This window comes from Onychostruthus taczanowskii, unplaced genomic scaffold (genome assembly GCF_017590055.1).
Source record: "Onychostruthus taczanowskii isolate IOZ18803 unplaced genomic scaffold, ASM1759005v1 scaffold41, whole genome shotgun sequence".
Lineage (NCBI taxonomy): Eukaryota > Metazoa > Chordata > Aves > Passeriformes > Passeridae > Onychostruthus > Onychostruthus taczanowskii.
Window position 1 is genome coordinate 4,018,252 of NW_024501571.1, and position 16,850 is coordinate 4,035,101.

General features: G+C 39.6%; 1 protein-coding gene across 2 annotated transcripts in view; it reads right to left on the reverse strand.

The window, feature by feature from the left end:
* The window catches only part of CELF2 (CUGBP Elav-like family member 2), a 376,192-nt gene extending 361,941 nt beyond the window's left edge, over positions 1–14,251 (reverse strand). Inside the window, exon 1 of one of the 2 annotated variants that reach the window (XM_041413436.1) lies at positions 14,047–14,251. In XM_041413436.1, the coding sequence (XP_041269370.1) occupies positions 14,047–14,099 (53 nt within the window). In that variant the 5' untranslated portion in view covers positions 14,100–14,251. The remainder of the gene's footprint in view (positions 1–14,046) is intronic. The other variant, XM_041413440.1, reaches the window with a different exon arrangement.
* Positions 14,252–16,850: the final 2,599 nt, after the last annotated feature.

A 16,850-nucleotide genomic window follows, 5' to 3' on the forward strand; every position in this document is an offset into this window, starting at 1 on the left:
AAAACAGCAAGCCATGAGCAGGAGAATACAAAAGAACTCGAGTTAAACTATTTTAAATGATATAAAATCTTTCCATGGAGCACACTGTCAGAAACCATTGCAAGCTAATTTCTTCTGTGGGTGTTGGGCAGGAGTTTTATTTGGTTTCTATAGTACACATTTGAAAGGACCATGAAAATTTGGCCCAGAAATGGGACTGATGCTTTCCATTTGGAACCAGGAAACATTTATAATACACATAGCCCAGAGTGAGGGAAAGACATCACAGCTGAAGCAGAAGTGAAAGTTTGGTTAGAAGCAGATGCAGATTTTAGAAGAGTAGTTCCTATATCACTGGGAAGTCAGAAATCTTTGTGTGGTTCCTGTTTCAAAAACTCATGATCTGACAACCATAAAAAAATGAAGGCCTCAATGCAAGTCCTAAGACTGTGCAATAATCTTAAGGTAAAGAAAGTTCCACAATATGATTTTATATACATTTTAAAAGGTATATAAATGTATATACATTTATCAAATTTATATACATAAATGTATATAAAATGTATATACATTTAAAAAATTTCTGCATTTTTACCTTTTGACTGAAAAAAAACCTTATTGACCTCAAGTGTCACTGGGTACACACAATCATCTATGCCTTTTCCCTGACTATTTACAGTCCAGAAATCCCCATTCACATAATCATTTTCCTTGGAGCCAAGGAAATTTTTAACGATGGAAACTGACAGTACTGGATTCATTATCTGCACTCCTAAAGATTTCCCAATACCAGGATAATGGGCAACACCATATTGCCTGGTGACACAAATATCAAACGCATCATGTAGGACCTTAGGCTATTACTGCTGTTTCCCACCTCCTCCTACCACTGACAACAGTGCACAGAAAATTAAAGTTCACGATTTGTATTGTTGCTCTCTCAAACAAGCAAGAATCATAATAATGAATGAAGACTTGAGGGGAAGAAAAAAAAAAGTAAACCCCATTTTTTTTTCTAAAGTTTACCAGCCGTGTTTATGTAAAATGTTTTGATTCTGTTTGAAGTTAAAAGTTGTACTTTTTCCACGGGAGGGAAAGGAGGAGTGCTAAAAATCGTCTATTTGCAAAGAAGGAAGGCAAAGCTGCAAATCGGCAGGAGTTTAAAGGGACAATTGAGTTAAGAATCATTCCTGCAATTTGATTCAGTTCACCACAAGTTTAAGAGCCACTCAAAGGTTCAACTCAGGTTTTGATTTGACCCCTCAAATTTGACATTTATGGACTTAGGTTGGCTATTTCTGATTTCAAAATAAAATTAACACTGTAGTCCCTTTCCACCCTGTTCAGGAATCAGATGTGTAAATACAGTCACATACGAATGTCAGCTTAATCCCTCCCACCTTTTTTGAACTTCTTGTTCGGCTTCTGAGATGCTTGGCAAGGAGCTGGTAATCTCAAAAGTACTAAATTGTCTTAAGCTTCCTGAAAATAGGCAGTCAGGAAAAGCAGAAAACCTCTCAGGCACAAAGCTTCAACAAGGACACTTTTAATCCTCTGTAACATCAACACTTTATCCACCCCCCCGACATTGTCCTCCAAAAAAACCCCTAAAGGAGACCCTCCTCCCCCAGAAAAATCCCAAAATGAAATCCATACCAAAGCAAATGAAATAATAAAAAAGATAAAGGAAATAATAATAGTGAAAAGAAAAAGAAAAAAAGCTCCACTAAACAACCTTAACACTGAAAGCACCAGAAACAGCAAAAAATCCCAAAGTGGACCCCCCTGGCCCCACCAAGTATGAATCTGCATCTGATTCAGCATGACACAATCCAACAAAGATACACACATTATCCCCAGAAAAAGAAAGATTTCAAGGACTCCAGCTTTTGCAGAATAAATTTTTCATTCTTAATGTGTAAAAATAATGTGGACTAAAAATAACTTGCAATATTAAATGTATAAACCTTGGTTGAACATACAGGTCCTTCCACACAAAAATGGAATTAAATTAAAACCAAAACTATATCCAAATTATATCAAGGCTCTCTGTGGCCATAATTCACAATATTTTAAGTGCACATCGAACTTCAGAAAATTTGAATTTCAACCTACAAAAGATTGTAATCTTGAAATCTTCAGGACCCTGTATTTTCTGGTCAGCCTGGTCTAATCCTTTACCTCAGAGAGAGGACTGTGTTTCGCTTTGATCACCATCACATCAAGCTCCCAGGAATTAAATGAGAATATTGTTACATTAAAATAAAGTTGTTTATAATCAACCATGCACAAGCTGTTGGTATGGCTAGCTGCCACACAAATCAAGGTTAAAACAGACCAGGCTTAAAGCTGAAATATAACTAATATGACATTATTCCTTCAGACATTTGGTTAGGCTGACAAATTTGTAACTCTGTAATTTACACAATGTCCCCATGACATGTGGCAGTACAGCTATTGTGTACGGAGATTTTTATCATGGGAAGGGGGAGGGAGGGAAGTCTACATTTTCTTTATGCAAATCTTTCCCATAACAATGCCAGAATACATGCTGACCTGTTAAAGTGTACAATTTTCTCATCTGAGAGTACACAAAGTTCAGACGGGGATGGATAATTATTTTAATTCAGTGCAAAGTTACCCAGTGAAACTCACTGGTCCAAAAAGTGGTTAAGATCCTGTATACAATGCTGTTAAAAAATAAGTATATTCTTTAGTAACACAAGGCTTGAAAGGTTTGCTCTTTCTTTTTTTCACGCATTGCATCAATAAAGTAAATGTTGTTAGAATTCAGTAGTAGGAAGGAAAATTCAATGAGTAGGATTTTAACACTATTGTATAACAGCAATTGTCTCATTGGATCAGACAGGAGTTTGTTTTATGTGACCTTCCATCTCTAAGAGGTACAAAAACCTCCATGGGTAGTGATATGTTGCCAAATAAGGAAAGATTCTCCTTGACCTCAGACAGTAATTGGTCAAAACATGAGGACATATATCCTTCCCCATCCATTTTAATCCTATCTGATTGTAGATGTTCTCATCACCCATAAAAATGTATTTTTTCCCCCAATTCTCAGGATTTGGCCTTCAGAGTATGTACTGGCACACTATCCTGTGAGCTAATTGCCATGTGGGTTATTGGTTTTAAATCTTTCAAAAGATTTTTGTTTCTTCTTTGTGTTATGAAAAAATTCAAACAGCAGAAGCCTCAAGTCACCATTTCTGAGAAGCGCTGGCTATTCTGCGCAACTCTTTGCTTCTGTAATTAAACTCTCCTCAAAAGGGAGCCCTTCTGGGTCTGAAACTTTCAGCTAACTCCTGCTGGAACCCCTCGGTTCAAGCACATTTTTTACCATCTTCCTGAAGCAATTCAAAATTGGCAGCTCCTACTGAGGCCATACAAAGATACCATATATAGGTAACTGCTCTGTTCCAGATCATCACATCTTAAGGGCCCGTCATACATACTGATTATTCAGCTTCCTCCCTGCAAAGCTGATTTTATTCCAGTGCCACACGAAGCTTCCAGCTGCTGAAGAAATAAAACATGCCCAGCCCTTTGCTGCAGAGCTCATTCTTCTTCCCCATCCCACTTTCACCGCATAGATTTGTGCAAACTTTCTGTGTGATCTGACTGCTGGTGTGTATTATAACAAAAAATGGAGGGAGGGGAAGAAAAAAAATAAATGCAGAACTTGCTCTTTCCTCCAGATTGTCACATTTAATGGTGTTGCAACCTGGAGCCCAATGTTGTTTCATGTCCAAATCCCAAGCTCACTGAATACATGGCTCACCTGCACCAACACAGCTTATTTTCCCCCTGTTGTTATTGCATTCTCATAATAACTGCTTAAATTTAATCCATGACATGAATTGCCCATACAGGATGTACAATCAACCTTGTAATAACTTGCAGAGTTTTTAATGGGAAAACAAGGCAAAAATTAGTACAGTCAGATTAATACAGATACACAATACATTCAAGCTGGGTTTCTCTACTTTAAAGGGCTTTTTTTTAAGGTGCTTTATTTTTCTTGAAGAGTGGCTATGATCTTTTGGGGATTTTTTTTTTTCTTTTTGTTTGTTTGATTGATTTGTTTTGTTGGGGTTTTTTCCCCCTTCTGGAAATTAACCATGGTCTTCTCCTAGGACTTTTGTGCTATGATGCATGCCCAGTAAACATCCATAATTGCAAAAAAAATAATTCTGGCCAAGGTAATTTCTCATGTGCATGTGAAGAGGACAAAGTCATCCTCCTGGAATTGGACCTGCAGCTTCTTCCATGCTCATTCTTCTTTTTACCTTTATTCAACCACACAAATGTGAACAAAATTTTCTTTGCAGCAGATCAGATTTTTTTTAGGCTATTTTGTCACGGCAAGAATAATTGCCTATTTCTGTTGCTGGACACTCTGCTGTGCCTGGTTGTACAGTATCTGCAGATAAGATGCAGAAGAAAGGATGTAAATTACAATAACTGCATCCAGGCTGAGATAGAAAAATTCAGATTGTTGTTTACTATAGAAACTATTGCTACAGAAGGTACTTTTAAGTTAGAGGACATATTAATGAGCAACTTGCTTTTTCTCTCGAGTGTGAAAAGCTGAAACAGCTTTTAAATTCTTCTTATGAAAAAAATTGAGAGCAAAGATGAGGAGACCACAAAGTCCACATAAAATAGTGATCTAGCCAGCTTTGGGGCATCATGTATCAAGACTCTGCAGTTACACTTAGAATATGCATGCATGCATGATGTAAGCTCTCACTAAGCATAGCTTTTAATTAATCTCATGCTAAACAGAGCAACTTGCTGCCCACAGATGTAGCTGTGACTCTCAGTGAACAGCAGGGAGATCTAAACTCAGTTAAGAGCTGTCCCAGAGCTACATGTACAAAATCATGTTGTTCTGGTCTAAAAATACAAACAGCTTATGCAGGAATGAGAAAACACCCAAAAAACAACCAAAAAAACCCCCCAAACTAACCCCAAACCCCGCCTTCTACCCCCGCAACATTTATAAAAATCAGGAATGTTACAGCTCAGATAGGTAGCAAGAAAATACTTTGCAATAAAGCAAATTTGATTTCTCCTATCTCTGCTTCCCAATAATTTAAAGTTCATGTGCAACTCATGCAGTTAGTTGATTCAGCTTGTCTGCAGCCTATAATGTCATGGGTTTAAGTTTGTTCATAGGTTATGGTAAATTTATTAGTCTACTTGAAGGCTAACTAAAGAGCAAAGAGTTGGGTCATCTGTTTCTTTTAAACAGAGGAAAGAATAGCTAGAAAATTAAAACTTAATGTAACTTTATTCCCAAGAGGTTTTTAGAGTCCAGACTTCAGATAGAGCAAAACTGGGCATCAAAAACACAGGCTGGAATTAATTAATACAGTAAGTACTTTGACCGAGACTTTTTTTCTTCTATTAGATCCAGAAACTTTATGTATAAGAAGAAGGATGTTAAGTCTTCTGCAAAACACATGGGCTTCAACTCCCAGTTACTCTAAGTCTAGATCTTGCTCAATGGAGCTTTGTCAGTTTGAGCCGGCAGGAAATCTAACCCCAAAAGTCACATAAAAGACCCTGCCAATTAAGTCCTCTTGGAGTCAATAAAAGTTTACATCAGTGTTTTAAACACTTTTCTCCCCATCACCCCATTTGAGACCTTTAATACCTATCTCCCCCTTCCAAGCTCGTAATTCCTCCCAGGCTACATAAATCCTTTATTTTGGCGTCTCCAGGCGAAACCTGACCCCAGTCAACAACATTTCACAACTCTTGGCAAGGTCAGTTTTTCCAGCAAGGGGGAAGTCTAAAGGCTACAGAGACCCCCCTGAGTCTCTGCAGTGCCAGAAACACCGAAGTTCTTCCCCAGGACCACAACAGGGCAGGAAGGATGCCCAGTTATGATGCGCCAAGTTGGCCAACATTCCCAGCCCCTCTAACGAAAGGGCACATAGAAATTAAGGTTCAAGTACCTAACAGGGATCAAGGACCCAGTAGTTCTTCAAGTAAGTTGCATGGAAATCTATGCAAACCTCACAGTAACTAGAAACAACCTCTGATTAATATGCAGTAACCCCTTGCTTGCTTTCTTAGAACAAAGATTAATTACATCCTAAGAGATAGAGATATTAAAGTCATCGCAAAAATGCTTGAAGGTGATTTTAGTTACTATTTGCAAAATTAGGTAGTCACAGCTTGAGATCTGCCAGTGCCTCCTAGTTCAGGATTAGTGTAAGAGGTAGAGTCGTGCTCAGATGACACGTGGAGATTAATTAAATTGTGGATTTATAGCCTATTCTTTGTGGAGAACAGTTATTAAGACTACATATTTTTCAGAACTGAAATGTCCACTGCTTCAAAGGCTCATTTAAGTCCTTTCTATAAGATTACTGTTTTCTTTGGGACCTGGAAACCAAGAATCCAATATAAAACTCAGAATTTTAAAACTAAAGGAAAAACCCCTAACCTCTCCCCCCTTTAAAGCTTTTCATAGTATCTTACAAATCCTTGGGTGGACTATCCTTAATCAAATCACTCAAAAGTCATACCAAGATTTTCAACCCCAAGAAAGCTCTGGTTCCATTCATCTACTAATTTAATACATAAATGTACTCAGCCATTCAGGTATGTTAAACTGAATATCAGTCTACTACTGAAGAGTGTTGCAAAATTACCTGAACAAGTACATTAATTCTTTAACAGATAAAAATTATCTATACACTGTGTTTCTAGAAGATAACTGGCTGCAGGCAATTTAACTTGATATCTGAAGAAGAAAAAAACTCCAGCACAACTGACATGACAAGTTTTCCCCATAATCTGAAATCCATCCATTCCACAAAAGAGAGAGTACAACTGTGGTAATCACTGAGCCTCCCAACATTTCTACCTTTAGAAAAAACTTCACTTTTAAAACTCAGTTGTAAACATCAAATGAACTGCAACAAAAAAAAATCTGCAAGTCAACAGGTGTTCAGTAACAAAGTGGTCCACTAATACCAGCTTGGGATCTGCCGTGCACCACAACAGGGATCAACTCAAGAACAAGTGTCTTATAGTGGATGATGACAACATCCCTCTATATTCAAGGAATGCATGGATGCACCCAGATGAGGAAAAAAAAAGAGGAATTTCCATCACTTGTGATGAAACATGAGGAAACACACAATCAAATTTTTAAAAAAATCTGAGAAAGTTATATAAAAATGCAATTATTATGAGATTAGGTTTGGGGTTTTTTTAATTAAGGAAAATTAGAGTATAATCAGTAGAAGCATGTTCAGCTGCTCATATAAAAAAGGTTGGATGGTAACACTTAGGTTATTGTAAGGGGTTTTTTAAGTGCCACAGAGTATTTTTCAGGAATATTAGAGCTCCTGAAGTCTGAACAGGTTTATTGGGAGACAATGATACCCCTCAGACAACATCCAAAGGGAATAGTTAGAGTATTTTCCTAAGAGATGAGAAATTCATCTCTTGCACAGGTCAAGCTGTGGAAAATCTTAGCAACAAAGACTACAAATCTCTCTGGTTTCACCTTCCTTTTCTCCCTCCCTGGTACAGCATCTTGGGACTAGCAGAGGTGCAAGATATCTTTAATGAAGTTCTCTTCAAAAAAAAACCAAATCCTAACAACTCCTTGGAAAAAAAGCTCGTGAGTGCAAGGAATTTGTGTGCCTGGTCCTTGGTGTTATCTTGCAAAGGCAGAAATAACAAAGAAGGGATTTTAGTAAACAAGCAACAAATTATTTACCCTCAAAAGAATGAAACTCTAGTTTCAGTTAAATCATTGTTATGAGGCCAGGTGATGAAAAGCCCAGCCCAAGGCTGAGCCCCCAGTGCTGGGGGCTTTACAGGACAGAGCTGTACATCTGTATAGCCATGAAAATCTTACAGTCAGAGTAAATAAAACAGGTATTAACAGTTCCATTTTACCTCTGTGAACTGGGGCACACAGAGATTAACTAACATTTCCAAGCCAACACAGAAAGCCTGGGAAAAGCATGAAATTACAATCTCATCTCTCAAGGACAATGGCAGGCTGCCACTGCCCAGGTACCTTTTCTGTGTACAGGCAACTTCCTCCTTATTTCAGTTCCATTGAGGGCAGGACTAGACAAAGCCTAAAATTTGAGTGGATGGGGTAGGAAAGACTTGCAGGGGCACATTAGGACTGCCACTGATTTAAGAGATGAAGATGAGGAAATGGTAGAGGGAAGCATCATTAAGTAATGTGAGAGGGAAAAGATGATCCTGCTTTTTCCTACTTCCTGCAACATGGATGTTGCACATCCTACCTGTGTAACTGGGTGAGAAATCACCAGTCAGGAATGAAATTCTGGGATATAACAGATGAAGAAACAACACAACCTCCATCTCCTCTCAGGAGGAGGGAACCTGAGGTCAATGGCTCAAGGCCTTAGCAGGGAATCCACTCCAAACACTTTCCACATGTCCCAAAACATGGATACAAGAAAAACTTACATGCAGAAGAACCCTTCCAGTGCCATCAGTGTGCCAAACCACAGAATTTCTTTGCTGACAGATGTTCTGGACTCAAAGTTAAAACTGCAAAACCAGTCAGATCAATTCAGGGAGGAAGGAACCATCAAGGAAAAGCCATAGCTGCTGGCACAAGTCCCTGAACTGCAGATCACTGGCAGAGTGTTACTGGACCTCAGTGCCACAGACTCTGGGCAGACAGCTGTGCTGCTAGTGCAGTAATTTCATATCATGTTTTAGGTGTTAGGACAATTCAAATAATTAGGCAAAGGGACATGGCAGCAGCAGTAAGTAAACCTCTTTGTGAGAGATCATTCATTTGAATTGGATGTTTAAATCCCCCATAAAGCACCTGGAAGATTTAACAACTCATGTCCAAATGAACAAGATGTAATGAGCTTGTACACAGGCTTGATATGAAAAGTGGATTGTTTTTAGCAAAACGGTGGAGAATAACCTCTTATTGAAAGGAGTGATAGTGAATTTTAATCAGGGAAAAATGAAGATGCAAGAATAAATCTGCACAGGCTTAGAGGAGGACTGGATGACTTGCTCACCCATCAGCAATGAATGCAGGAGTGTCTTACATCCTAATCTGCTGTTTTCTGTTCTCTTTACTGCTTGCATCATCCCATAGATCCTGGCTTTTTAAGAGGAAAAAAAAAAAAACCCAAAAAACTAACAAAAAAAACAAACCAAGAAAAGCTGTCCATATTGTCCTTGACAAAGTGCAAAGGAAACACAAATAAGAAAATATGAAACAAAAAATTTAAAATTCACACTGCAATACAGCTGGCCTTAATTTTTCATCCCAGTATTATTCACTTGAGTGACTGTAGAGTTAGACATTCAAACTGAAAGCAGAAGAATCCACACCATGTTTTGCTGCTAGTGTTTAACTTATCAGAGCTTGGCAACAGCCACCATCCCCTGGTGATTCTCATTTGTGTCACAACTTGGGACACGTGTAACCCTCACTAACACCCCTTTCAATGCCATCTCTGACACATCTGCATTTTTGGATTGGTAAACTGGAAAGCCATTTCTAAAATGTGTTTTTAGTTATTACAAGATACACACACCCTCTTTCCACACTTATTTTTTTTTTTAAACCAAGCATATTGTGGCAATTATGAGGGAATTTGTATTCTCCACTGACATCTGAAATTCCATTTTCTGTATTTCATGGTGGAGATGTTGTCCAGAATTATGTCCCTGGGCCAGACTTTCAGGGCTTGTTTTCTTTTCTTTTTTGAGTACTGGATGAAGAGAACATTGTCCAGGTCCTCAGAGTAAAACACAAGTGAAATATTTTATTTTTTAGTCCTTTTTCCAAGCATTTGTGTGTTGGGGAAATCCATGCATTAACTGGTCTGTTCAGGTACTGAATATAATACAGAATGCCTTATCTTAAGCTTTGCTCAATTTATTGTTCTGCCAAATTTTAGCTGTTGTGTCTGCTTTCCTCCCCTCCTCTCCAGTTTGAACATTTTGAAGCTATTTAACCCACCTCAGCTCCCAGGCAGTCACAGGGGTGGATGTAGGGATAGGACTATTTGCCCAAAACAGGTCATAATGCACACAGTAACACAGCTGAAATTGCTCCTCCTGGGCTGATTTGTCAAGCATGAAAACCACTTTTTTTTTTTTCTTTTTTTTTTTTTTTTTTTTTTTTTCCTGAAAAGCCAAACCATTAACAGGCTGTTTGGATGGTGTGTGTGGTGGAAAAAGACATTTTGGAGAGAACATTTGAATTGGTACATCCGCCTGACACATGATGTGTGAAACAAGATGTTCCCAGCTCCACCTGCCAAGTTGGAGCGGCCGGTTCAATAGGACTTGTGAAGTTCCAATCATCTGCATGCAGAGCAGACACCAAGATTCTCTGCTTTCCAGGCTGGGGGCTGACCACTCCTCTGAGTAAAAACTCCTACTCTTTCCTTGGATTTCACATTGAGGTTGCAAAGCCAAGTTAAAACCGACTTTTAATTTTTTTTAATTTTTTTTTCCTAGCAATGTGCCATGGAAAGGTCACATATTTCTTCAGAAAGGAATGCAAAGGGGTACAAGGTCTTCCCTGCATAGGTAACTTATATGATTTATAGTGCTGTATTTAGCCTTGTTGGAGCCAAATTAAGGCAGAAAAGCAACAGAGGAGATGTGGCCTTGAGGAATTTTTTTTTTCTCCTTTTTGTGTCTCTCCTTGCCAGGCTACAGCTCTGCTTTTACTGCTGTAGGGGCCCAGAGCATAGGTTGCTTCAAAAACCATTGTCCAGTCACATATGAGGAACAAAACCACATGCCAGAAGTTCTAAACGAAAGGATAAGAGATTTTTCACGAATCAAGGCAGCTGATTTTGGTCTCTCATGGATTCAGGGGGTTTCAATCCCAGCTTCCATCTCATTTTGAAGATGGTAAATGAGATTTCTGTGTCTGCAGAGGGCTGGGCGAGTACGCTGTGTTTGCTGGGAAGGCTCTGAAGGATACTTTTTTTTTTTTTTTTTTTTTTTTTTTTTTTTTTTTTTAAGGCTTGAAGTTTTGCCAATCTCTCCTGGCTCCAAGGAATACAACAGGACATGGTGCTTATTGCAGTCCCACTATGAACAGGGAGATCAGGCAGTGGTGTGCTCATGTCACAGCATAGATCTTATGCTGGGAGCTTATCCCACAAAAGACAACAGGAGGAAAAAATAAAAATCTCTGCCTTCTCTTTCCAGTAACTTTGGTACTCAGATCACTCTGAATAAATCCAGTGAAAGAAAATGCACATTAAATTGTGTTAAGGGCTCTTGCACCCAGAGGAAGCTGAGACTCACCAGAAATTATTGCAGCTCTCACTGTCCCACTCCAGACAGACACAACCAAAGAGGGAGGCCTGATGTAATATTATATACACACACATCATATTGCCATTTATTTTATACCTCTGCTAGCTGTCCCAGCTAGCAGCAAAATCCCCTGTCATGCTCCAACACAACCTCTCCTTCCTTTTAGGCTCCACCACCAGCCACAGCCTTGTTTGTTGCTATATTTTACCTTTCCCTTCATTATTACTTTATTCAGAGGCCAAGGGAAATGCTTCCAGAGGGTTTGGGGAGGAGGGCACAGGAGCTGTGCTCAGCTGACATGGGGGTAACCAGCACCAAGGCTGCTCTGAGCCCCTGGGGATTATGAAGTCCCAATGTAAATATTCCCACCTGCTGCCTCCACAGGATCTGCATCCTCCAGTCTTTTCCCAGACAATCAGGCCCCAAACTATGATGGAGTCACAGAATAAATTATGGGGGTGCAAAAAGTAAATAAAATTGAGAATTTACCAGTGTAGGACACCAGTTTAGAGCTGGTGGTGGCATTTGCTACATCAACTCATTTGAGTCTGAAAGAATTGGTTTGTGCACCTACAATAAAGACACAGAAATATTCATCTATTTCTTATAAATATTAGCTACAGGCTTCTTTGGGGACACACTAAAACCAGGAACTTTAGAGGCCTCAAACAGGTTGGAAATTGGCCCAGAGAAGAGGAACTAAAATATATAAGAAAAGTAGAAGTGGTATTGCAGTTCAGTAAGTCACAAGCCATATGAGCAATGTGATGACTTTTAGCTCTTTTTCTTTTTTCTTCCAGCGATCATTCTGCTCATATTACTACTCATATTACCTATTGCCTTTTGGCACCTCTTAACCTGCTGCACCCTGCAGTGGTGCTGCACAGTGTCACATCTGTGCAGAGCTGCTGCTCTCATCACACACAGAAAGTTCACAGAAATGTCCAGAATTAATCACATCTTTGAGCTGCTCTGTGTCCATACAGCTGCAGTCTCCACATTCACACACAAAGTTGGGAAACTTCAGGCTTGCTGTAGGGGAAAAGTGCCTGGGAGATATTTCTTTACAGGTATGGAAAAGGGTTTTTTAAAAAGAAAACAGGATTCTTCGAGAGGACAACATTGTCTCTTCCTTAAATCTTCTAGACTTTCATGTCCTCTGTGCCATCCTTCAACTGCATAAACCTGGCTTGTCTCTCGGAGCAATCAGAAAGTCTCATAGAGCTAGATAAAACTTAAAATAATTCCTAGAATAGCTCTCCTGGAGCACACAGGCTGTAAGACAGCACGAAGGGGGCTCTGCAGAGGCACTTCAGTGGCATTCCCTGGTGGTGAGCCAAGGAGCCAGCCCGGCTCTGGTCCCTGCTGGGCTGCCGCAGAGCCCCCAGCCCCGATGCCACTCCCAGCCCTGCGCTCCTCATCCCTCCCAGCCCCGAGTCTGAGTCCACACGGAACTTTTGGAGTCAAACAGAAACTCGTCATTCTGTGCTGACAGTCCCAAAAGACTTGAAAAATGAAGTAAAATAAACTTGCAACAAGCCCCCTGTGCCAAGTCGCATGCCACAGGCAAGGGTAGAGGGTCTCAGTGCCCAGTCTGACACAGAGGCTCAGAAAATGGTCAGAGAATTTTAAACTCCTAAAATAGAAAGTTCAGTGAGGGAAAAAACCCCCTTAGTCATGTAAGTAGACTTTATATTTTGACTTTTTCTCCTCCTTCAGCTCAGAACACAGTAAGTTCTTTAAAAAATTGTATCAAGAATCTAAAGTATACTTCAAAATATGATTATTACATCTATAGCATAATAATATCACAATTCATAGCCCCCAGTCCCTGTAATTCACTCAAAAAATATTCAGTGCAGGCAGCTTCAAGTTTTGCAAAAAAAGCTGAGGGGTATCTATGCAACTTTACATTTAAGTGATTTTATAATTTTGCCGTCTGCACTCCCAGATGTTTCCAATGTCTTATAGAAGTTTCTGCAAACCATCTGCAAACTTTTATACATCTACATTCTCAATAAGGCAAAACCAGGCACTTACAGCAGCCTTAAACACAGACATTTAACACTTGGATCTTCAACATCTGCAGCAAACATTAATGGGGATATTTTTTCCCCTGTATAATTTTTTGCAGTTCAAATTATAATTTTTCACTAGGCAAATTAAAAAAAAAAAAAAAAAAAAAAAACACCCAAACATCAGTGCTGAAGGTAAAAAACTAGCAACATTTAAATGCCTAAGAGATGCAACAAAGTGTGGAAGTTTCAACAACAACATGAAACAAGCACTTCAGTCTCCCTTCCTTCCCCCAAAACTATTTTCCTCTTCTTAATCAACTTTCATGCTGTTTGTTTTTCTTCTCTGGAGTTTCCCATTCATTTCCATGCAGAGCACAGCAAGGAAAGCAGAGAGTTAAAGCTGCAGTTGCAACTGGTGTGAGCCTTTACTATTAGCTTGAATTTACAGAGCAATCTCTCCTTAAAAAGAAATAAGAAAAAAAAAATTCCTCACTGCACTATAACACTGAGAAGTATATTTAAAAATTCTCTCTCGGGTCTCTCTAAACATCTGTTCAAAGGTTTTGCTGTATCTTAAAAGGGCTCTAATTACCAGAAACTCCTTTCTTACTTAAGCCCAGGGCTCACATTTCGATTATAACTCAAGCTCCAGTTAATTTAGGGCTAACCCCAAAATGCCTGTACCAAACAGAAGAAAACATAGGCCTACCTTAAAACTTTCCAGCTTTTCAGAGGATCCAAGTCAGAGATTATAGACACCATTGTAGGAATAACAACAATAAAATATGTATGTTAAAAACGAAAAAAAAAAAAATTAAAAAGAAGAAAAACCACGGCAGAGAAGGCTAACCACAAAAGCAGCAACTCTACTCAGTGTGGGAATGACAACAAACCCAGCACAGCTCTTCCTCCTTCTCAAGCTGATAAGCACTTGTCCCAGCTTCTCTCCACCCCCAAAATCAATCTTGTGCTATATTGCTTCACAGTCCCAGTTTCATTTCTTCACCACTACCTTTTAAAGCCCTTGTAATCTGCTCCAACTGATCAAATTTGACCTTTTTGTAGTCCACTTTATTCCAAGCACAGCCCTCAGTTAAATCTCTCTTTATTAACACCGTCCTTCTTGGCTTTCTTTTGGAGCAAACACAGCTCAAGCTCGAAGCCTCCAGTCTTTGCCAGCAATCATTTACAGATTACTGCAAGCTGCAGCCTTCTCCTTTTGGGTATTTTCTTCTACCTTTGAGGTTTGTTTTTATATTATTTTCTGAGGGTTGGTGGTGGTCTCCCTTTCCCTGTTCTGTGCAGGTTGGAGTTTGACACTTTTAAAGGAGGGACTTTCTAAAGCAACACCTCTCCCACCCTTCCCTCCTCCCCTTGTCCCTCACCCCCATATGGAGAGACAGACACACGCATTAAAAGCAGTTCACAACCTTTGGAATACAGAATAATCTTTCTCCCCCCCCTCTGTCCTTTAAATCTATTAGAATTGATAGACTTAAACACAGAAGCTGTGCTTGAAATGCACTGATCTAATGCAAGGCTGCTATTATGGAGGAATAATAAAAAGCCTAATCATGCAAAGCCAGATGTAACCCTTTGGATGTTTGAAAGGGGTGAAGGTGTGTATATAGCTCCATTAAATCAATTTTTGTTTTTTTTTTACTACTTAAAAAAATAAATGGTGAAGCATCCTCCAGATTACTGTGGTGGTCTGAAAAGTTGTGTAACTGCTGATAGTGTGTATTTACTTAGGAAAATCGAGTTTATTGGCTTCTTTTTTGTTTCTGTAATACTTTTTGACATTGATTTTTCTCTATTTCAGTATTTCTTTTGCATTTTTTTCCTTCTAAATGTTTTCTATTCATACTGCAAATGACAGTAGCCTCTCCTTGAGCTCCACCAATTCATTAGGATTCCTGGAAATTCCCGAATTAAAATACTTATGGGGGGGAAAAAAGCAAAACAGTACCTTATGAAGTGTTCAGTCAGAACCAAACTACCCCAACTGGTAGATACTTCCACTTTGATATTTATATCACAGGCATATGCTCCTAGTTTCCCTCTGCCATCAGCTCTCTCACTCTCAAAAAAAAAAAAAAAAAAAAAAAAAAAAAAAAAAAAAAAAAAAAAAAAAAAACAACACTTCTTTAAAAGTTAAGATCAGCCCTTGTATGTTAAAAGAAGCAGTATTATGGTGGCCACAGAGAGATTTGGGAGATCTGGTAGTGTGAGACACGCTCATGGAAACACAATAAGGACTATTATAAGACGTAATGAATTTTAAGTCTTCCACTGCCTCCTTCTTTGGTGAGATAAAAACTTGGGTTGTGCCTAAACCATTTCAGGCTCCCTGGTCTGCTGGAGGCTGGGTTTGAGCAGCCTGAGCCCCCCCTTGCCAGCTGCACAAAGGCAGCTCAGAAGGTGACACAGAGGCTTCCCACCGCCCAAAAAAAAAGAAAATGTGACCATTTTCCCTGCCAGACAGCAGCAGGCTGATAGCGGCCAAACAGAAACAACCAGTTTTAAATCACCCTGATACAAAATGCCTTCTTTGCTCAAAGGCCAGAGCATCGCTGACCCCTCATTTAGGAGGAACACTGAGTCACCTCCTGCCTCCTCCCTGCCCCAGCCAGGTGAAGCTCCCGGCTCAGCCGGTGGGGCCCTACCTGCTGATCGGGTTTTATCAAGTCAGACCTCAAGTTCAGACTTTGGAATTTCACATCCTCCCCTAGGCAATGCTTCCAACAGTTTTGCTTTGTCTCAGAGGGGTGTAGCGAGGAAAAACACATCAGAGACAGCTGAAGGTGGGATTGCAGGCGCAGATCTGGGCAGGAGGGTGGAGGACAGCTGGGGGTGACACAGAGATGTTCCACCTCTCTCTTGAAACCTGCGGGGCACAGGGTGTTTCTCACCTGATCCACACATATCTCAGAGCAATTCTGCACAGATAAGGCTTCTATCCACCTCTGGAAACTTTGGGCCCTATATTTGTTTAACTACAGGAGGTGGGCAAGATGCTTGTAATGGAAAATTAAATTCAGTTGTTTCCTTGTGGAACTGAGGAAACTATTTTTATTTTTGTCTTTTTGTCAATGTCTCTTTTATTCCCTCCAATAGTTTGTAAACCACCGTTATAGATGTTAATCCCTTATTTGACCCTGGGGAGGACATCAGTGGTTGCAACACACTGCCTTTTCTCTTTCCACTCTACCCTATTGCCACAATTACTGGTTTTAGAGCTACACTCACCTATTTTCCCATGCAAACTTCTCACTTAATATTTCATATCGTGCAAACATATTGATGACTGGGGTCGAATTAAGAAAGGCTTCATGCTTAGCTTGCAAAAAAACTAAAAATCAAAATATCCTGACTTCTTCTGACACATTTTCAAGCCAAGTTTGTGTCCTTGTCACATCCTCTTGCAGGTCAAGGTGAGAAAGAGGCAGATGTTTTGTATTTATACCCCACTGCACCAATACGCTCAGTGTCTTACTTTGTCCATTCCAAAAT